At 42.9% G+C, this 23,874-nt stretch overlaps 1 protein-coding gene across 7 annotated transcripts in view; it reads right to left on the bottom strand.

The window, feature by feature from the left end:
- srgap1a (SLIT-ROBO Rho GTPase activating protein 1a) overlaps positions 1 to 23,874 on the bottom strand; it is a 317,376-nt gene that overhangs the window by 88,290 nt on the left and 205,212 nt on the right. For all 7 annotated transcript variants that reach the window (XM_059977536.1, XM_059977537.1, XM_059977541.1 and 4 more), the window contains exons 4-6: positions 19,104 to 19,166; positions 5,759 to 5,935; positions 2,886 to 3,014 (exon numbers count right to left, since the gene is read on the bottom strand). In XM_059977536.1, coding sequence (XP_059833519.1) covers positions 2,886 to 3,014; positions 5,759 to 5,935; positions 19,104 to 19,166 — 369 coding nt within the window. The remainder of the gene's footprint in view (positions 1 to 2,885; positions 3,015 to 5,758; positions 5,936 to 19,103; positions 19,167 to 23,874) is intronic.

The raw sequence follows: 23,874 nt of genomic DNA, 5'->3' as shown, positions 1-23,874 counted from the left end.
TCGGCTGCAAATAAAAAGATGGTAGGCTCAAGGAGAGCAGCCATTGTTGGAGTGTGCCAGTGACAGAGTGTGAAGGGTTTGGCTCAACAGGATTCAGCATGAACAGGTGAAGGCACAGTTAAGAAGAGGCAAGCCTTTTTCTTTTTTGGTATTGAGCGGTCAGCATGGAATGCTCCTTCTGTCAGATGTGGGAATTCGGGATAGCTGACAGGTTCCACGATGACTACATCTGTGGGAAGTGCGCCCAATTCCAGTGCCTGACTAACCAGGTCAAGGAGTTGGAGCTGGAGATGGATGTGCTCAGGATCATTCGAGAGGCTGATGGTATTATTGAAGAGGTGGTCACACCCAGAGTACAGGCTTCGGATAGCAGATGGGTGACCAGCAGGAGAGGTAATGGGAGTAAGCAGTCAGAGCAGGGTTCCCCTGTGGCCATTCCCCTCAACAACAAGTACATCCCTTTGGATACTGCTGGGGGATGACCCATCAGAGCACGACAGCAGCTGCCAGCCTGGTGGCACTGTGGGCGGCTCTGAGGCTCGACAGGGAAGGGTAAAGTCAGACAGTGCAGTAGTTATAGGGGAATTGATAGTTAGGGGAACAGACAGGAGATTCTGTGGCTGCAAAGAGACACCAGGATGGTGTGCTGCTTCCCTGCTGCTAGGGTCCAGGATGCAGGATATTCTCAAGGGGAGGTCCTATACAGTGAGTCTATAGAGTCAGAAAAGAGGCTGAAGAGAAGGACCTCCAAGGTAGTAATCTCCGGATTACTTCTGGTGCCTCGGGCTGGTGCAGGTAGGAATGGGACAATAGCACAGATGAATGAGTGACTATGGAGATGGTGCAGGGGATAGGGTTTCAAGTTCTTGGATCATTGTAACCTTTTCTGGGAAAAGAGTGACCTGTACAAGAAGGACGGGCTGCATTTCAACTGGAGAGGAACCAACACCCTGGTCGCGAGGTTGCTGATGCTATTCCGCAGAGTTTAAACTAGCTTTAAAAGGGAGGGCTGGGAACTGGAGTCCCAGGTCCAGTAAGGAAGATGTCAGTGAGAGTATTGAAAGGCAAAATTGAAATAACATTGAAAGTGAGAGGGGGTAGGCTGAAGGGGGATGTGAGGGGTAAGTTTTTTACTCAGAGAGTCGTGGATACCTGGCGTGGTAGTGAGGCAAATACATCAAAGTCTTCTGAGAGATGTTTGGGTTGGCACATGGATGTAAGGAAGATGGACAGAAACGGACATGGTGTAGATGCTTTTCATCAACTTTTTAGCTGGTTCGACACAACATTGTGGGCTGAATGGCCTGTTCCTGCGCTGTGTTCTTCAACCTATTTCTTTATAGCCTTGCAAATACGTCACAGCATGCAAGCTGGGCAAGTTTATTAATGTTCTGTTAATAGTTCAAGCTCAGATCCTGAAGATGAACATCATCTATGATGCATGTGTTCCTAAAAGTAAGATTTTAAAAATAGAACCATTAAATACAAATACAGCTACAACGATAGTCAATGCCTTCGGGCCCTTATGGAAGTGTCCACTTGTTTTGCTGAAGTCCTGGTACGAATATTTCTCTCTGAACCGCTGACAATGAGTACCCTTTACCTTCTCTTCTCTTCCTTCTCTTCGCTGGTCCTACTCTGTAGCCTGCTGCTCTTATCCCAGCCATCCAGTATGAGGTGGTTAGCCACTAACGCACCGATGTGGGGGAGCAAGTGGTTTGAGCAAGAAACTTGCTTTCTCATCTCAGACTGCAGGAGTCAGGTGTTTACAAAAAAAGGACGAGTCAGGTTACAGATCAGCTACGTCAGCCGAATAACGGAGCTGACTCAATAGACTGAATGGCCTTCTCCAGTTGAATGTTTACTTGCTTGAATTTATTCCTAAAAGACACAATTGCTTCCTTTACAGAATTGTCAAAACTGCACAAAGATCCTATTGATGACAGTGTGCTTGCTACAAACATAGGCAATTACCAAAGTAAAGTGACTTCTCAGAATAGCTGCCCTGCCAAAGAAAGATGGTGAGCATCAACAATTTGGAACCAGCTTAAAGACAGATCTGGATTTGCTCTATTTATACCCATTAGTTAAAACCACATGACTGTTCTATTGCTTGAAGCTGGTTGCTAACAATTCAGAAGGAATTTTGCAGATAGTTAAATGCAATGTTTCAGTCCTAAAAGAAAGTATTTATTATACACTCAGTGGCCACCTGTACACCTGCTCGTTAATGCAAATACCTAATCATGTGGCAGCAGCTCAAAGCATAAAAGCATGCAGACATGGTCAGGAGGTTCAGTTGTTGTTCAGACCAAACATCATAACGGGGAAGAAATGTGATTGAAGTGACTTTGACTGTGGAATGATTGTTGGTGACAGATGGGTAGTTTGAGATTCTCAGAAACTGCTGATCTTGTGGGATTTTCACACACACCAACCTCCAGAGTTTACAGAAAGTGGTGCAAAAAAGCCAAAAACATCCAGTGAGTGACAGTTCTGTGAGTGAAAATGCCTTGCTAGTGAGAGAGGTCAGAGGAGAATGGCCAGACTGTTCAAGCTGATGGGAATAACCACACATACAACACTGCTGTGCAGAAGTGAACCCTTGAACACACATGTCGAACCTAGATGGTTACAGCAACAGAAGACCACAAATATACACTCACTTTTAAGGGCCTTAAAAAGGATCCTAAAATATAAAAGTAAAATATAATCTTGTACCACAAAAAGGAATGTTTATTATATAATAGAGACTTGCTAGAAAGTTAAGAAAATCTCAGCAAAGAATTAACTTGTGTTAGAAAGCTGTTCATTGTGCAGGTTGCAAATTAATTTTGTAGTTCCGCCCACAGACATCACATCCAACCTGTTGTACCCACACTTACATCGATTACATCGGAAAGGTCATGGATGTAATATTTGAACACTGAGCTGTTGCTTGCCTCCAGCGTCAACAGATATTCATTTCGTGCTTTGATGGATTTCAGCTTGTTCTCTGAGTATTTGGCTTGGCGCTAGATGTACAAGAGAAAAGGGGCAAACAAGAAAGTTCATAAATGATTTGTACGTCAGAGTAAACACAAGCATTTGTAGATAGAACAGTGAGCCACACATTTTCACCAGTCGCAACCAGACTGTAGTTCTCAGTTTCCAACCCCAGTCAAGAGCCTTGTCTTAAAATTACACTTTCTAGAAGACAGTACACCCAAAATCAGATCCAGGATTATTATCACTAACCTATGTTGTCTAATTAGTTGTTTTCCAGCAACAATACACTGCAATATATTTTAAAAATTTCTCTTAAGTTACAAAAAGAGATATATTCAAAAACAAATTGTGCAAAAAGAGGGCAAAACTAGTACGTTCATGTACACAGGTTCATTGTCCATTCAGAAATCTGATGGCAGAGGGGAAGAAGCTGTTACTAAAATATTGAGTGTGGGTCTTCAGGCTCCTGTGCCTCCTCCCTGATGGTAGTAATGAGAAGAGGGCAGATGTGGACGGCACGGGTCCTTCAGGATGGATGACACCCTCTTGAGGCACCACGATTTGAATGTGTTCTTGATGCTGGGGATGGTTGTGCCCATGATAAGAGCTGTTTGAATCTACAATCCTCTGCAGCTAGCTTTTGATCCGTTACGACCCATCCTGACATTGGAGGAGTTTCTACATGTATGGGTGGAAGGAGGGAGAGTGGGAGAGAGGAAATGGGCTGGTTTGGTTGTGCTCAGTGTTGTTTTGCCAAGCACTGGTGGCTTCAGAATGTGTGACAACAACCAACACATGTAAGGACCTGGACATCCAACACATTTCACTCTATGTTTTGATGTACGTGTGATAAACAAATCTAATTCCGATTCTGACCCATTTCTCCACAAAATTCAAAACATTTGAGAAAACTGATGACCTTTTGCCTGTCTCATGTCCCTTTATGCAGTCAGTGGTGATGCAAGAGTGCCTGCAGAATGTATTCTAATCAAGGAGATGGCAGAAAACTATCCAAGTCTCTAAAATGCAGGTTGAGGTAAAGGAAGTGGAACCAAGAGATTGGCTTTCCTGGAGAATCTAGAAGGAGAGGATATGACAAGCTGGATATGTTCAGGCACCGTGATGGACCCAGGTGCAAACAAAATGAACTGGTGGAGGAACTGGGCAGGTCAAGCAGCATCTGTGAGGGAGGGTGTGAGGACATCTTCAAAAGGTAGTTCCTCAAGGAGGCAGCATTCATCTTGAAGGACCCATACCAACCAGGGCATGCCTTTTTCTCATTGTTACCATCAATGAGGAGGTGCAGGAGCCTGGAGATACACACTCAGCTCTTTAGGAACAGCTTCTTCTCCCCCCTCCTTCAGATTTCTGAATCGTCCATGAACATTACATCACTATGTTCTCTCTCTTTTTGGGTCTCTTTTTATTTTTTTTAAATCAGCAACATCTTAGCTTGACATCCTATTGGCAGAGAGGGGGAGGAACCAGTATAGACAGCGGAAGAGAAGGGCTGAGAGAGGGACTTGGAGGTGATGGGTAGATGGACAAATAAAGCCAGGTTGGGGAGGGGTGGCAGGAGATTTGACAGATATTGCTAGAACGAATACATGGTCAAATATCAGTGACAAAGTTCTCCATGCAGTTGGTATGAGAGAGGTGGGACTCAATAAATCGGGTTTAAACAGCAGGTTAACATTGAAAGAAGCAAGACAAGGTTGATTTTAATATTGCCCACTATCCTACTGGATGGGTTTGGCTTTGGCAGGGGAGGTTGGGGTGGGCAGGTCTCCTGATTCATCATCCCTGAAGAGTTACAGACTTTATATATTCATACTTCATATGCAGCTACAATTCAGTCTATCAAGTGGCTGCCAACTCTCTCCGCAATCCCAGCCACCCTCCTCACTCACACTACCCTGCAACATCCTCACTCTCCCGGATTTCTCTATGCACTAGGGCCAACTGACCAACCAGCTCGACGTGGGAGGAAAATGAAACAGCTCGGGGAAACCACGTGATCAGGGGGAGAACTCCACAGGCAGTGCCCAAGGTCAGGACTGAACTGGGAGCTTGCCTCTTTGATGTGGTTGACCAAGCCCTGGGGAGAGTTAAAACAACAAACATCAGTTGAGGGGGGGGGGAGTGATAGATCCTAATCAAGGGACTGGCCAGGAGAGACAAAAGCAACAATCTGGCTAGGAGGGCATCATTGCAGGGGGGAGCACACAATCACTTCAGCAAGTTAAGGGTCTAAAGTGAGATAGCTGAGGAACAGAGCATGGAAGACTTCATTTCCTAGGGGAAGATTACCAAGTAGGAGGGTTTAGGAGGGGAGGTGTTTGATTTTTTTTTAAAAATTAAAGGGAGAGGGAGGGGGGGGAGAGAGAGAGAGAGAGAGAGGGGGGGAGGAAGGGAGGGGGAGAGAGAGAGAGAGAGAGAGAGAGAGAGAGAAAAAAGAAAGAAAAAAAACATTTATGTGTTTACTGATTACTTCCGGCAAATCCGTGGGCTCTGCGCAACCTAACTAAACTTGCACAGATTACCAAGTACCCAACATACTTAAGGAAGGATTTTGAAGCATCATCCAGCAGCAATGAAGGGTACAGCACAAGGTGCTAAGCCTTAAAGTGCGACTACCATCATTAACAGCCGTGAGGAGCAGCATTGGACAATGGAAAATAGGACCTTTAGGAAGTCTGTTGTGCTGGAAACATTGTCCCCCCCTCCAAAATCAACCAGAGGAAGGTTGGGGGGGGAACAACTCCCCTACCTTCTCCTTCATCTTCTCCATCTTCTTCACCGAGCTTCGCCTCTGGTGCTTCTCCTCCAGTCGCATGCTGAAGACGGGGTCCCTGCTGATCTGCCTCTCTTCCTGTTTCTCGGCCTCCTTCAGTTTGCTCTCAGCACTGATGCTCTCCGTGTGGTACATGTGGTATGTCTTCATGACCTGCAACCAGAGGATGGGGAGAAGGGAGAGATCAGCAAGCAAGTCAAAGTAAAACACCATTCCATAAGATCCCATGAAGAAGAAGAAAGAAGAATTAGGCCACTTGGCTCATCGAATCTGTCCCGCTATCAATCGTGCACAATGTCTTTTTCTCAACCTATTCTCCCACTTTCTCCATGAAACCTTTTACCAATTGCTTTACCAATCAAGAACCTATCTGCCTTAAATTCCCCCAATAACTTGGCCTTCGCAGCCCTCTTCCACAGGTTCACCAGCCCCTGGCTGAAGAAATACATCAATTTGATTTAAATTTAGTCTTTCTAGCCCAACGAGCCTATGCCACCCAATTACACCCATATGAGCAACGAAGCTGCAATGTGGTAGGAAAATAAGGCACCTGGAGGAAATCCACTTAGTCACAATTTACCTCAAATTTACTAAAGCTCCTGGAGGAAACTCACATGCAAACTCCATACAGACAGCAGTAGAATTGAGCCTGAGTTGCTGTGGTTACAAAAGCATTATGCTAACCACTAAGCAACTATACCATTCCTATTCTAAATGGACATCCTTTCATTTTAAGGCTGTGCCCTCACATCCGAAACTCTCCTAATAATGGAAATATCCTCTCCTCATCTGCTTTATCCAGGCCTTTCAGTATTCGGTAGGTTTCAGTGAGATTCTCCCCTCAACCTTCTGTGGTCCATTAAAGTACAGGCCCAGAGACATCAAATGCTTCTGATACATTAACCATTTTCCACAGGGAATGGAAAAACTGCAGAACTATACACTTCATAATGGGTTTGTTGCTCAAGGAGAGGTTAAGTGGTCTAGGCACAGAAACAGGAACAGATGTAGGCCCTTCAGCCCAACTTGTCCATGCTGACCAAGACACCTATCTGAGCTACTCCCGTTTACCCAGTCACTCAGGGGACCAGATAGCCCACGCAACAAGTTACTTTCCTTGACTTTCTGATTCAGTTATAAAACTCGGCTAGGACAATGTGTGGTCAGCAGACATTAAACAATCTCTGACGCTTCAGCCGGTCTCTACATCTGTCTCACTGAAATGGGATTGAGTCATTGGCTGCAGACTGAGTTTGCTCTCCACTGTGGATCGTCTTGTCATAAACAGGGATAGCATTCTAGCTGAAGGTCTGCGACATAATCGGTGCCTCAAGGGCCAGCACTTGCACCCAGGCCAGAAGGTCATTGGTTCAATCCCATCCACAGACTCAAGCATGAAAACCGAGGTTGCTACTCCTAGTGCAGTGCTGGGGGAGGGTTTGTCAAGCATTGTCAAGGGTGCTGTGTTTCAGATCCAAACTATTTATTTATAGTATGACGAAGGAAACACAGGAGCAATCCTCACTGTTGATATGTAGCCCTGAAGATAACTATTTTCAAGTTCAAGTAAATTTATCATCAAAGTACATAATTGTTACCATATATGATCTTGAGATTCTTTTTCTTGCAGGCATTTGCAGGGAAAAAAATAAAAAAAAATTTACTAAAAAAAATACGTTAACAAAGATGAACAACAAACTTTCTGTCATCAAGACCAAGGAGATGATTATTAACTTCAGGAGGAGGAAACCAGAGGTCCATGAGTCAATCCTCATCAGGAGATCAGAGGTGAGGAGAGTCAGCAGCTTTAAACTCCTCAGCATTATCCTTTCAGAGAATCTGTCCTGGGTCCAGAACTTGCAGGAAATGGCATTATGAAGAAAGCACAGCAGCATCTCTATTGTGTTTGAAGTTTGCAAAGATTCAGCTTATCATCTAAAACATCATGGCTTAATATGGAAACACCAATATCGTTGAATGGAACAGCCTACAAAACGTAATGGATACAGCCCAGTCCATCATGGGTAAAGCCCTTCTCACCACTGAGCACATCTACAAAGGGCAGTGTTGCAGGAAATCATCATCCATCTTCAAAGACCCCCCACCATCCCTGCCATGCTTTCCTCTCAATGGTGCCATCAGGAAGGAAGCACAGGAGCCTTCAGTCTCAACCACCAGGTTCAGCAACAGGTTTTACCCCTCAGTCATCAGGCTCCTGAACCAGAGGGAATTACTTCACTCACCCCAACATTGAACTGTTTCCTCAACCTATGAACTCACTTTCAAGGACTCTTCATCTCATGTTCTCGCTATTTGTTGCTTATTTATTTATTATTATTATTTTGTTTTGTTCTTTGCTCAGTTTATTGTCTTTTGCACACTGGTTGTTTGCCATCTTATTGTGTGTGTGGGTTTTCACAGATTCTATGGTGCTTCATTCTATTTATTGTGAATGCTCACAAGAAAATTCATCTCAAGGTTGTATATGGTGACATATATGTACTTTGAACTTTGAATAATGTGCAAATAAAAATAATACTGCTGCTGCTGCTAAATTAACAAATGTCACGTCACATGCCAGTGATAATAAACCTGATGCTGATAGTACTGAGAACATGAGCGGTGACATCCTTGGAAGTGAGTTTACAGATTGCAGACTCAGTTCAGAGTGAAGTTATCCATTCCAGTTCAGCAGCCTGATGGACTAGGGTCATAATTGTTCCTGGTGTGGGACATAACCTCCACCTCAGTGGCAGCAGGAAGAAGATGGTTGATGGAAGCCATTAATGATGGATGCTGCTTTCTTGTGGTAGTGCTCCTTATAGATGCGCTCAGTGTTGGGGAGAGCTTTGCCTATGATAGACTGGTCAGTGCCAACAACTTTCTGCAGTCTTTTCCATTCCTGGGCATTGGTGTTTCCATACCCAGCCATACTACCAGGATCTTTGGGGCTTTTATTCAAGAATAATCAAAGTTTGGGGCAGTGAGATCAGTGGCTAGGGGCCTGAAGGAGGGATTGTAGGTAATACGACTTGGCCCTCCAGACTCATCAAACACAGAGGTCCCCAGAATGACTGAGGTGAGGTGTCCTAGGGGCAATGTGGTCAAGGTGCCTCAGCGGCTCCCAGAGTGACTAGATGCTCAGGTCATGAGGCATGCAAGTGAGATTCACATCAGGAAATGTTCTGTCAAATTTCCTGAGTCACACAAATTAACCTGGAGATGTCATCATTGCATTTCACTCTAGGAAAGAACTTTTCCAACTGTAATAACTCAAGTCAAAGTTAACGTAACTTTTATCAAACTATGCATACTATCTTCAAATTCATTCTCTTACAGGCCTGTACAGGAAAATAAATACAATAAAATTTATGAAAAGCTATATATAACAAAGACATACAAATGAACGATGTACAAAAGAAGGCAAATTGTGCAAATAAAAAAATTGAGAACATGAGTTGTAGAGCCTGTGAAAATGAGTCAGTAAGGTTTTGCAATCAGCTCAGTACTGACTGGAGTCTACAAGTGAATAAATCAAGGATCCAGTTGCACTGGGAGGTATCAAGGCACAGGTCTCGAAGTTTAGTAATGAGTTGAAAGTGACTCCATAGGTTGTGGGAACAGTTCAGTGGAGTACAGTTATCCCTCTAGTTCAGGAGCCTGATGGTTGAGGGGTAATAACTGCTCCTGAACCTTGTGGCGTGGTCCTGAGGCACCTGCACCTCCTTCCTGATGGCAACAGCAAGAAGAGAGCATGGCCTGGATGGTGGAAGTCCTTGATAACGTATGTTGTTTTCCAGTGACAGTGCAGGACATTCCCAGGAAGTGGTGAGGATGCTGAACCAAATCCTTTGAACATGTTAGTATTAAGGCCAATTTATACTTCTGCATCGAATCTACACCGTAGATACGGTGTAGGCGTGTACCCTACACCGTAGCCTGATGCACACCTCCCCAAAAATGTAACTGCACATCGCGGCGACGCAGACTGCAACAACTGTGATTGGTCTGCTTGGTAGCATCGCATTTCCGGTTGCTTCTTCTTCTCAGCCATTCTCAAAATGAGCACAGAAAATTCACCCTCCTTCTGCCTCAATCCATTCAATGGCCTCTACTGGGAAGAACAGGCCCCCGGTCCTCGGGAGTTGCATTGCTGATGGCGGGGCGTCGTAGTGCGCTCGGCAGGGGATGATGCTCAGAGAGGCTGTGCCGGAGGGGATGGTCTGAGACTTAGAGGTTCAACGGACTCAAGAGTCCGCAGTGGTCCACGGTGCTTTCACTGTGTGCTGAGTCTGTGAGGCTGGTTTTGACGGAGCTTTCACTGTGTGCTGTGTCTGCGAGGCTGGATTCGACGGAGCTTTCACTGTGTGCTGCGTCTGCGAGGCTGGATTCGACGGAGCTTTCACTGTGTGCTGTGTCTGTGAGGCTGGATTCGACGGAGCTTTCACTGTGTGCTGTGTCTGCGAGGCTGGATTCGACGGAGCTTTCACTGTGTGCTGCGTCTGCGAGGCTGGTTTTGACGGAGCTTTCACTGTGTGCTGTGTCTGTGAGGCTGGTTTTGACGGAGCTTTCACTGTGTGCTGAGTCTGGCGGCGCCATGGAAGTCCATAGCAGGGGTATTCCCTTCTGCCGCCTGCATGGGATGATGAGTCTATCGGGACCCTAAGGATTTGTGGAAACTGTGTGGTGGTTTCTTTCAAACTTATAGTCTTTTAACATCTTTGGACTATTTTTACTGTGCCCATGGTCTGTTTTTTATCAATTATAGTATTGTCTGCACTATTGTAACTATATGTTAACTATAACTATATGTAACTATGTGGTTTTGGGTAGGTCTTGTAGCTTTAGTTTTTGGTTTGTTGGGTGGTAGAGTTGGTCTCCTGACTTGGTGTGTCTGGGTAGTCTTGTTTTGTCTGGTGGATTTGGAGCTCCTTTCCGGGGAACGCGCTAAGACGGTAGCGAGATATTAATATGCAGCAGCCTCCCCAGACTCTGGATTTTGGGATTGCCAAACGTTATGTGGATTTTATGGTGTAGTCTGTTTTGTCGTGTGTTTTTGTGATATCATTCTGGAGGAACATTGTTTCATTCTTTAACTGCGGTTGTGGTTTCTAAATTGCAATAAACGGAAATTCAATTCAATTCAAATTCAATGGTCGTACATACCATCTCCTCCGATGTCTTCTCTCTTTTCTGCGTTGCAGTAATTCCAATAAAAATAACTTTTGTTCAAAGTTTATTAGCTCCAAATCCAACACGCGCTCAGTTGCCATTGTTTGAAGTACACAAAGAAACTCAACACAGTGGCATAGAAACCTCACCGCCAACTAGTATCTTGGTGGTGAATTGCAGAGCAATGCAGACACACCAACACACAAATATAAATGCTCACAACGGCTTAGGCCACTTGCGTAGGCTATGGCGTAGAGCCTGCACCGAACTATAAATCAGCCTTTAGATCTAAAACAACACCAATAGAAATTCAAAACAATTCCATTTTAACAAATTAATTTTCAATATCTATATGTATGTATCTAAATGTAACTCAAGCAGATTGTAAGGAATGCAATATGTTTGCAGTTGAACAGGTCATACTGAATACTACAGCCTCATTGAAAATTAATTATCATGTACAAGAAATATTTTTGGGAAATTTATGTCAGAATAATTTTTGAGCATGCCTACTGCAGTAATGTGTACAGTTCTACATAAAAACATGACTCAGTGTTAAAAAGTTCTTTTAATAAGGTTTTGTTGCAATGGTCACTAATTGAGCTAAGATTCTTTTTATAGTGCAGGGTGCACTGAGTTCATTAATGGAACCTGCATTTGAATTGGTTTAAAGTTGACCCATGAGAAGTTTCTTCCCCTTTGCCCCCCGAAACAATTTTTTAACCTTTCACTGGGTGCTGAATTTGATGGGGCTCGGTTGGATAAGATGCAAAGCTCTCTAATGTCTCACCTGGACAGTCCTAATTTTAGAGCAATGTTCGCAATAAGACTCCGACAGGCAATCACGATCCAGTCCAAACGGAGCAAGAACGTAATGCTAATGCTTTATTCGGCATTAGTCAGTCAACATTTAGAATACTGGAAGCTGCTTTGGGCCCTATATCTAAGAAAGAATATGTTGGCATTGGAGAGGGTCCGGAGCAGGTTTACAAGAGTGATCCTGGGAATAAGAGGGTTAATATATGTGAAGCAGTTGATGGCTCTGGGGCTGTACTTGCTAAACTTCAGAAGAAAGAGGGGCGACCTCATTGAAACCTACCGAATATTGAAAGGCCTAGCGTGAACATAGTGAGGATGCTTCCAGTAGTGGGAGAGTCTGACCAGACAGCACAAGCTCAGAATAAAACAGAGGTGAGGAAGAAGTTCTTTAGCCAGAGGGTGGTGAATATGTGGAATTCATTGCCACTGGCAGCTGTAGACGCCAAGTCATGGCTATAATTAAAGCAGAGGTTGATAAGTTCTTGATTATTCATTGCGTCACAGATTACAGGGAATATTTATATTCCTCTTGAAATAAATGCCAACAATGCATCTGCCTTCTTTACCACAGACTCAACCTGTAAATTAACCTCTGGGAGTCTTGCACAAGGACTCCTAAGTCCCTCTGCACCTCTGATGTTTGAACCTTCTCCCCATTTAGATAATAGTCTGCACAATTGTTTCTTTAACCAAAATCCATTATCAAACATTCCCCAACACTGTATTCCATCTGCCACTTTTTTGCCCATTCTTCCAATTTGTCTAAGTCCTGCTGCAATTGCATTGCTTCCTCAAAACTACTTACCCCTCCACCTATCTTAGTATCATCCACAAACTTTACCACAAAGCCATCAATTCTGTTATCTAAATCATTGACAATGTGAAAACTAGTGGTCCCAATACTGACCCCTGTGGAACATCACATGTCAACGGCAAACAGAAAAGGCCCCCTTTATTCCCACTCACTGTCTCCTGCCTGTCAGCCATTCCTCTATCCACACCAGTATCTTTCCTGTAATACCATAGGATTTTATCTTGTTAAGCAGCCTCATGTGTGGCACCTTATCAAAAGCCTTCTGAAAATCCAAGTAAATGACATCCACTACCTCTCCTTTGTCCACCCTGCTTGTTGCTTCCTGGAAGAATTCAATCAAGTTTGTCAGGCAAGATTTCCCTTGACAGAAACCATGCTGACTTTGACTTAATTTATCATTAGTCTCCAAGTACAGTACCTCGAAACCTCATCCTTCATAGCAGACTCCAAAACTTTCCCAACTGCTGAGGTTAGGCTGACTGGCCTACAATTTCCTTTCTTTAGCCTTCCTCCCTTTTTAAAGAGTGGATGACAGTTGCAATTTTCCAGTTCTCTGGGACCATGCCAGAATCAAGTGATTCTTGAAAAATCATGACCAATGCATTTGCTATCTCTTCAGCAACCTCTCTCAGGACTCTGGCATGTAGTCCATCTGGTCCAGGTGACTTATCCACTTTAAGACCTTTGAGTTTGCCTAGTACTTTTTCTTTTGCAATAGAATGGCACTCACTCCTGTCCCCTGACACTCACGGACCTCTGGTACACTGCTAATGTCTTCCACAATGCAGACTAATGTAAAGTACTGATTAAGTTCATCGGCCATTTCTTTGACCGCATTACTACCTCACCAGCATCATTTTCCAGTGGTCCAATATCAACTCTCACCTCCCTTTTACTCTTTATGTAACTGAAAATACTTCTGGTATTCTGCTTTATATTCTTCGCTAGTTTGCCCTCATATTTCATCTTTTCCCTTCTTACAGCTTTTTTAGTTGCCTTTTGCTGGATTTTATAAAAGCTTCTCAATCATCCAACTTGACACTCACTGTTTCTACCTAATATGCCCTTCTGTTGGCTTTTATGCAATCGTTAACTTCCTTTGTCAGCCACAATTACCTACCCCTTCTTCCTCTGTGGGAGATAGCTATCCAGCACCTTGTAAACTATTCCTAGAAACTTCAGCTATCTCTGCTCTGCTGTCATCCCCACCAGTATCCTTCTCCAATCCACCTGGGCAAGCTCGTCTCTCATGCTTCTGTAATTCCCTTTATTCCACTGCAATACTGATACATCTGACTTGTGCTTTTCCCTCTCTAATCGCAGTATGAATTCAATCCTAATATGATCACTGCCTCCTAAGGGTTCCTTTACATTAAACTCTTATTTAAATTAAATAAGATCTGGGTTATTACACAACACCTAATCTAAGATAGCCTTTCCCCGAGTGGGCTCAAGCACAAGCTGCTCTAAAAAACCATCCCATAGGCATTCAACAAATTCCCTCTCTTGCGATCTGCCACCAACCCGATTCTCCCAATCCCTTTGCATAGAGAAGTCCCTCATTACAATTGTGTCATTACATGCTTTTTCCAGCTCCCTTTACAATCTTAACACCATATCTTGGTTACTATTTGGAGGCCAATATATGATTTACATGTTTTTTTTACCCTTGCAGTTTCTTAACTCCACCCACAGATTCCACATTCTCTGCCCCTACGTCACCTCTTTCTAAAGATGTAATTCCATCTCTTACCAACACAGCCACACCACCATCTCTGCCTTCCTGCCTGTCCTTTCAATACAAAGTATATCTTTTGATATTTAGCTCCTAACTATGGCCTTCTTTCAGCCATGACTCAGCGATGCCCACAAATTCATACCAATCAATCCCTAACTGTGGCACAAGTTCGTCCACCTTATTTTGAATGCTACATGCATTTAACTACAGCACGTTCAGGCCTGCATTCTTCACCTTTTTGAAATTTGCCTCTGTGGTACAACTTAACTCTTTGCTCTGTCTGCACGTGTACCCAATCATTGGCTTGTTCATTCATATCTACTTGTAAACCTGCTGCCTCATCCTCAGCTCTTTCATTCTCGTTCCCAACCCTCTGCTATATTAGTTTAAACCACTCCCAACAGCTGTAGTAAACCTGCCCGTAAGAATACAGGTCCCCCTTGGATTCAAGTGCAACCCGTCCCTTTTGTACAGGTCCCACCTGCCCCAGAAGAGGTCCCAATTATCCAGAAATCTGAATCCCTGCTCCCTGCTCCAATTCTTCAGCCACACATTTATCTGCCACTTCATTCTGTTCATATACTGTTGCATGGCACAGGCAGCAATCCCGAGATTACTAAGCTTCACCTGTATGTGTTTGGAATTTGGAACGTGGGAGGAAACAAGAGCACACAGAGGAAGGTCCCACTGTTACAGTCACTGGAGAATGTACAAACTCCTTACAGACAGCAGCAGGAAGTGAATTCCGATTGATTTTACAGATGGTGCTGTAAAGCATCACGCTAACTGCTCTGAGTCGATTGTAACTGTTACAGCAATATGCAGTTTATATTAATAGTGTACTGTTCAGGGACTTTGAAATTGGATGAAATTGCCACTATAATTATAACCCTGGGAAGTTCCCAATTACTTTATTACAATGCATGACTCCTGAAGGTGTTATGTCTCCTTCTGTCTCCGTTACAATTACTTAACAAAATAAACAGATTATTAAGTAAATGAGAACTTAAAATTAATGGGATCTTGCTGTGCACAAACAGTGCTGCAGTTCCTACAAGATGCGAAGTGTGTTGAGATGCCCTGGGGTTGTAACACTGAGGAATTCTAAACACCGTGCAAGATTTCCCTTGCATTAGTTTAAACATAGACCCATATAATCTTGGACTAGGCTTTCAGATGAAAATTCTGGCCAAAACAACTTTGGAAATCACTCAGTAATCCATTTTAGATCTGTTTCGTTGCCCTTTGACCTTCAGTGCTTTGAGAGGAGCTGCCGATTTTGGCCCAAGTGCATTATTGATTGGGATAATTGATGTGATTGATCAAAAACTTCACTGAACCAGCGTCAAGTGATCACTTCCAGCACCAGACCAGAGGCTGTATATTTACCAAAGGTGGCTCAACGTCTGTCTCCAAATTCACACTGACCATCAGAAGGCACAGGTCAGGAATGAGATGGAATACTGACAATGGGGAAACCTCTCCACATGAAATTTTCTGGGGGGTGGGGACAGTGGTGTGAATACTTTTTATAGGCACCGTCTATCAGATTTAACAGATTATATCAGAATTAAATGCTATTTCTTTATTCTCTAAATTCCTGCAAGTAAATGAATTTCAAAGTAGTACATGGCAATTTACACTCAGTATCCACCTTATTAGGTACATATCATTAATCAGCCAATCATGTGGCAGCAATTCAATGCATAGAAGTAGGCCGCCATGCTGAAGAGGTCCCATTGTTGTTCAGACCAAGCATCAGGATGGAGAAAAATGTGATTAAGTGACTTTCACCATTTGAGCATCTTAGAAACTGCTGAGCACCTAGGCATTTCACGCACAACAATCTCTATAGTTTGCAGAGAAGGGGGCGAATAACAAAAAAACATCCAGTGAGCGGCAGTTCTGTGGGCAAAAATGCCTTGTTAATGAGAGAGGTCAGAGGAGAGTGACCAGACTGGTTCAGGCTGACAGGAGAACGACAGTAACTCAAATATCCAGGCATTACAACAGTGGTGTGCAGAAGAGCAACTCTGAATACACATCAAACCTTGAAACGGATGGGCTACAGCAGCAGAAGTACCACAGCCACAGCCACTGAGTGTATCCGTACGCTGATAATACATTTGACTTTGATTTCATTTCAGAGCAGGGCAGAAATGTCTTTGCATTATTGGACTTGTAACCCAGAGTCTGGATCAGTGGTCAAGCTGAATCCCCCTCACAGCAACTGGGGAATTCAAACAATTACATAATGTAGAAAGAAAATCTGAAATGCTGATTTTGAAATTAAAGAAGCTTTGGCTCACTAATGTCCTTTAACTCTGCCATGGACTGTCCCAAGCCCGGCTGCAAGAGCAGGAGGGTTGGGCACGGGATTAGCAACCCAATCCCATAAAATCCCAGTGCTACAGAAATGCCAACATAAGCTCTGAGGACCTCATCCCTGGGAGAGGAAGGATACAGCAAGAAGATGGGCTGCACTTGAGACAATGTGAAAGAGTGGTCCAGAACAGAGGACTCTGATGAGCTACTGCCAGCAGCCTAATCCGCAGGGGGACGACGCGTTTAAGTAAGTAAGTCACTATTGTCCTTTAGGAAAGGAAATCTATCATTAAATGATGTTCAACAGCTGACACACTGATGGACTGAATCATAACTGCTCACTTAAAGGCCTGCAAAACCACTTCAAGAACTGTTGTCAGTGCCAGTCAAACCAACCATTTTCTCCTCTCGGGCATAAAAATAGAAAATGCGGGAAACGCTCAGCAGGTCAGGCAATTTCTGTGGAGAGAGAAATAGATTGCATTTCAGGTTTGGGTTTCTTGGTCCTTTCTTTGACCTGAAACCTTTACTCACTTTCCCTTTCTACAGATCCTGCCACACATGCTGAATGTTTCCAGCACTTTCTGTTTTTACACCAAACACCAATGAGAATGTACACTCCAGCGTTCAGGAAAGTGGAAGGAAGTCTGAAACCATAAGAAAGGATCAATAAATATTTACGATCCATCATGGTCTTGTGAAAGTTCAATAGATAAATACTTTCTTTGATAAGCCTAGCCCACTCCACACACAAAAATCTCCTTTATCCACTCTGAAAGGTACTAATAATAATAATAATTAAGTAAATGGAATAAGAATAATCTTTACCCAATGGGTTTTACAAAACAAGAAATAATTTTTATAAAGGTAGATTACAGATAATAAATTTAACGAATTCATTTCAAAATTCACAAGCAAACTAGGTCAGTTAGAAAATACATTCCCCCATACAATCGAATGAGAGGTAGAATAATATTTCAATAAAAAGATGTTCATCAAACCTAGAACTTCAGAACTGCTTGGTAAATGTAAGGCTAACATTGAAATGTTGCAAATGTCAGCAAATCTCATTCTTGTGACAAGGTGGATTAATGGTAAGAGCAAAGACTGGGTGGTTGGAAAATGATTCAGAGTGCAGAACAGTAATTCAAGTGCACTTGCAAAAGGTGCAATCAACATAATCAAATCACTGATATATCATAAATCAATACAACCTCCTAGCAGTAGTCACAAGACAAATTATGATTTATAATATCTTGCATCTCCCAGAAACTCCAAGAAACGCAAAGATGGGTAAGGAGGTAGACTCCCTGATGGCATTAATATCGAGTTCTCTAAATGCTGGTATTTCTTGCTCTTGCCCCCACTCCCCCTTCTCTCTCTTTCCTCTTATCCCTTCCTCTCTCCTTAGCTGCTCATTACCTCCCTCTGACACTCCTCCTATCCTTTCTCCGAGTTCGCTGTCCTGTCAGATTCCTTCTTCACCCCTTTATTTCTTCCAGCTATTCCCTTCCAGATTCTTACTTCATCCACCCTCCTCCACTCACCCACCCTCCTCCTCATCTGTCAGCTTGTACCCCTAACTCACCCCACCATCTTTTTCTGGATTTTGTCCTCTTCCTTTTCAACCCTTTTCGACGTTTCAGCCCAAAATAGATGCTGCCTGACTTGCTGAATTCCTCCAGCATTTGGTGTGTTACTAACATGGTTTGTAGCCAATGCCGTCTAAAATAGGTTTGACCACTACCCTCTTGTCTTCTGCGGAGATGCCAATTCTAAATCAAAATGGCGTGGGTCCCATTTCTGGATGAAAATCCCATAAGGGGAGTTATGAAATGCCTTACTAAAGTCCATGCAGACATAATCTGCAGATCTACCTTTATCACCTCCTCAAAAAAACTCAAATTAAGTTAGTAAGACATGATTTGCTCCATATAAAGCATGCTGACACAGTCCCTAATTTGGTTTTCCAGATGCCCATAAATCCTACCCTAAGAATCTTCTCCAGTAACATCCCTACCTCTGACATGAGACTCACTGCAATTGATCTATATCCCCACTGATTTCACTACACTATCCACAGCAGCACCAATCTTTGATTCATCTGCTAACTCACTCATTTATGTTTTTACCCAGGCCATTTATAAACGTCACCGGCAGCAAAGGGCCTAGTACGGAACACCACTAGTTACCAAACTCCAGCCAGCCAGAATATGTCTTATTGACTGCTACCCACTGTCTTCTACAGGCAAGCGAATTCTGAATCCAAACGGCCATATCACCAACTATCTCATGCATCTTGGTCTTCCAGCTGAGCCTCTCATGAGGGGGACTGCCAAAAGCCTTAATCCATGTAGACAACACCCACAGCTCCACCTTCACGAATCAAACTCCAGTTGAAGTCCACCCAAGCCCACTTCAATTGGCTGGCTGTGCAGTTGGAGTCATCTTACCGTGTAGAGCTCGTTGAGAACCTTCATTAAATCCTCGTGCAGCTGGAACCCGATCTCTTTGCTCTGCAGAAGACAAAACAGACCTTTCATTCAGAATGCAGAACAGGCCAAGTAAACATCTTCACCAGCTCCAAGTCAGGACTATCTACTAATTAGAAAAGGCCTCTTCAACACAACTATGTTTAGACGTCCCATAGCACACGTTAGCTTTGCCACCAATGAGGTTCAAACTCTCAGAGCTTCTAACTCTTAGGCAATGAGATTCTATGTGAATATAAGTAAAATGGAGTGTAATGTCCTACGTAGAAGTGAAGGGTTAGATTAATCAGAGAGTATGTTCTCCCCGTGACTGCATGGATTTCCTCAGATGCTCTGGTTTCCTTCCATGTTCCAAAGGCATATGGGTTAGTAGGTTAATTGGTAACATGAGTGTAACTGGGCACCATGGCCTTGTTGGGCCATTCAGGCCTGTTACGGCACTGTATTTCTAAATTTTAAAGAAATCAAATGGTAGGCACAATATTGTAGGCCAAAGGAGCAGTATGTCCTTTATCGTTCTATGTTCTATATTCTAATTGTGGAGAGTTGGAATGCACGGAAAGGCAGCAGCAAGATCCCTTGATCGAAATGATCAGACAAATTTTTCATCTGATATTAACTCTGAAATAATCACATGAAGAATTTCAAAAATATGAAACACATCCTGGGGACTTTATCACCCACTCAAAAGGATCATAGTTTATTGTCTTAACTTAACAAATGCCCCACACATTGCATCGTATGCCCTTACTACTGCACTGGAGCAACAGAAGGGTCACAGACCCAAAGCCTTACCTGTTTCTCTTTCCACACCTGACCTACTGAGCTTTTAAAACAATTTCTGTTTTTATTTCAGAATCACAGTCTAAATCAGATTTATTATCACTGACGTATGTCGTGCAATTTGTTTTTGTGGCAGCTGTACAGAGCAATACAGAAAAGAAACTACAAGTTATAATAAAGATATAATAAATAAATAGTGCAAAAAAGGTTCATAGGACATTCAAAAATCTGCTGGCAGATGGGAAGAAGCTGTTTCTAAGTATAAAGGTGGCAGCATGGTAGCGTAGCAGTTTAAGTAACGCTTTCACGGTGCCAGTGACCCAGGTTCAATTCCTCTGCTGTCTGAAAGGAGTTGGTATGTCCTCCCCATGACCATGTGTGCACTGGTTTCCTCCCACATCCCAAAGATGTACAGGAGAGCAGGTTAATTGGGCATATGGATGTAACTGGGTGGCGTGGGCTCGTTGGGCCGGAAGGGCCTGTTACTGGTCTGTATCTGTAAACAAATTACACAGGATTCCAGTTAACTGGGACACATTGAAACCAGTACATTTTGGCCCAATTAAGTGGCTGCCCTGATTAGCTGAAGTTTCATGGAAATAGTTAAAAGGTTATAAAAAAACTAACTACTGTTTAACTGATTAACAAATAATGAATTTCAATGAAATACAGAACAAAATTGATCACTATCAATACTACTGTGTATTATTCCTAATATCTATTAATAGAGGAATTAATCCAGTGTTTATTTGGTTGACTGTAAATGAACAAAATCAGTACCAATACCTAGTGTAAATCATGAACTGCCTTCAAACAATGCTTTTGATGATGGCATCCTCCAAATCTTCATTTTCATTAAAACATTCAAGATAATTGGCAATACATTCAAATTCTTCATAGTCCTTAACTTGCTGAAGCAGTGAAATCATTTATTTTCACTCCTGGCTGTTCCTGGCATCTCCAAATCTGAAATGCTTGAAACTGCAGTGAGCAAAACAGTTCTGCATTGTCTTACTGCTTATTTCTAGCCAACTATCAATGATAAAAATCACTGCTTATTAAACACAAACAAATGTAACTGATGCTATTTAAAAAAATATGCGCTCTATGCATGATGTAGTGTCTAACAAGTGAACATGACTGACATTGTGAGAATCTGTTCAGCAACAGTCTCTTGTCCCAATAAAGCAGCAGAGTATCACAAATAAGTTAAGGGCCTGGCTATTTTCTCCATTAGTTATTGTTCTTTAAGAGTTGCCCCAATTAATTGGCTGTCCCGATTAACCGAGGGCCCAATGAACCAGAATCTGCTGTATTCCAATTTCTAGCATCTGCAGTTCTTATTTTGATCTTCTATATCAGACTGGACTTTTGACATTAAGTATTAGGAATGGGGCTTGAATATGGACACTTCTCACTCAGGTCGAGGTAACACCCACTGGGCTCCGGTTTAAATCCGCAAATATTAATCATTACTACAGAGCACGGCATTAAATGTCAATATGTCTACTATGCTGATGGCAGAATTACAGTGGGCCAATTGCTAGCAGCTGTCCAACTAAGCAAATAGCTTTCAACTCAAACAAATCACCCTTTACTCTAACTACTCTAAATCTGGTGCCACGGTACCACAGTGGACAGCGCGATGCTATTACAGCTCGGGGCTCTCCAGAGTTCAGTTCGTAAGGAATCTCTGTATGTCCTCCCCTTGAAACGCATGGCCTTTCTCTGGGTTCTCCGCTTTCCTCCAACACTTCAAAGACATATCGGGTAGGTTATTTGGTTATTGTAAGTTGTCCCATGATTAAGTTAGAGCAGTATTTCCCAACCTTTTTTAGCCAAACACCCCCTCTAAAGTACTTTCAGACCTGTCATGCCCCTCTAAAGCACCATCATACTTGCCAATGCCCCACTAGGCACAATATACTTTCCAGCGTTCCCATAGTGTAAAAACATGCCTACCATATGCTAACATGAAAAATAAATTAGTATTTGTCTTTAAACCTAGCTTACACAGTACCCATGCGCTGTACAGCCACTTTGATATCAATGTGATCCTTGAGCTTAATGGTTTTTAGCAAGAGTTGAAATATCTGGTTCAATTTGTGACAGCAAAAGCCTTAAGTCCCCACATGTAACGATGTCCAAACGGTTTCAGTTTTTTATTTACGTGAGTATGTGGTTCACTGCACTTAAGTTTCCGGTTAAGATGGCACTACCAATCGAACATGTGCGACAACTTCTGGTAGTCAAAAAGATAAGGAGTCCAACTAAAAACATCATTAAAAATACCTTTTTCTCTGGTTAATTGTGTTAAATTATCACCACAAACAGCAGAGGCAAGCGATGGTGAAGAGAGTTCGGAGGATGAGCCCGGGTGGTTTATTGCAGAATTGTTGCACTTTAAGTTCTGATGCTCCTGGGATTGAGGTTGGATCGCTCTGGGCACCAAAAGCGGTCGAGGCCCGGGCAGAGAAGTGCCGATGTTCATTCAACTGGCTTGGGAACAAGGCTGAATTGCTCTGGGTGGCGGAAGAAATCGCAGCCCGGGCAGAGAAGTTCCGATGCTCATTCAACTGGCCAGGGTGTGAAGGTGAATCATTCTGGAGAAAGAGATGAGCAGAAGAGCTTGAGAGTGGCTTTGGGCTGGGTGATGGAATCTGGGCCTGGAGCAAGTTGCTGGGTGGCATGGTCTAAGCCCAATGCCCAGGTCCTAGTGTGAGGTAGTTTACACTGTTTAGACAATTTAAATGCTGCCCAGATTGGAGGCGAGAGCTGATTTTGCTCACTCTCTGCGAGCTTCACTCCTCTCTTCAGGACACTGAAGCCTTTCACTGTTCTGTTGGTGGGTCAATTTAAACGCCGGCCTAGACAGACTGAAAAGACAGGGTGTTGGTCAGGACGAGAGCCAATTTTATTCGTTCTCTGTAATGGTCATCGCCATATGATGAACTGATAAGAGAGGCTTTGGGCCTACACAGGCTGCTCCGGGGTTTGGATCTGAGGACTCAACTGTGGTTTGGAATGCTGTTGTTGCTTGCTTCAATTGTTTGCATGATTGCATTTTTTTTTCTCTTGCGCATCAAGTTTTGGTCTTTTATTTTTATATATTTTTTCTTCTTATAATTGAATTCTTTCAGGTTTCCTGCTTTGTGTCTACCTGTGAGCAAGCAAATCTCAAGGTTGTATAAACTATACATTCTTTGATAACAAATAAATGAATCTTGAAGCCTCTTTCAACAAGGTAGGCAGATGGAAATGCAATGAAGAGCAGTATGGCTCTTCTCCAAAGACCAGGAAACTTCATATGACAGTATAGCCACATACCACAAAAGCTGACATTTTTGAAAAGCATTTTTGCTTCTCCATCATTCTAAATTTTGATCATTTCTTCTTGCAAGCTCTGTTCTTCTCGTTCTTCCACCATGGGTTAATTACTCAGTCTGGAATTTCCAGATCGTTCAAATCCTTGAATCGATTCTAAAAATCCTTTTCAGTAACTGCAGGGTTAAGCAGTACTCTTGCAAATCACCATCTTTGAAAGAGAGTGCTAGACTTTCCATTCAGAGAAACTGTAAGAACATTCTTCTCCCAATGTTTTGGTTATATATTTTCAATTTTCTGATAAAAGTGAACACTGCACTTTTTGCCTGGATTAAATTGGAATTATCACTCTGCAATTTCATATTTAGAATTTTTATTTTGTCTTACAGATTGGCTAGGTGCGCCACATCTCCACATAGAAGTTCAATCTTGTTTCCCAAGCTCTTGTTGGCTTTGAGCAAAAATTCATACACAGTGTCAAAATAAGATCAAAGATACATTTTAAGCAGCAGCCATTTGACAGCCAAGGCACTTCACTGTGAAGAAGCAAGCATTCGAACAGCCATTGTTATGTTGACATAACATTTACACAATGGATTGCAAACAGACTTGGAATTTCCTTTTT

This window comes from Hypanus sabinus, chromosome 8 (genome assembly GCF_030144855.1).
Source record: "Hypanus sabinus isolate sHypSab1 chromosome 8, sHypSab1.hap1, whole genome shotgun sequence".
Taxonomy (NCBI): Eukaryota; Metazoa; Chordata; class Chondrichthyes; order Myliobatiformes; family Dasyatidae; genus Hypanus; species Hypanus sabinus.
The sequence above is the reverse complement of the archived record's forward strand: the minus strand, read 5'-3'. Positions and strand labels throughout refer to the sequence as shown.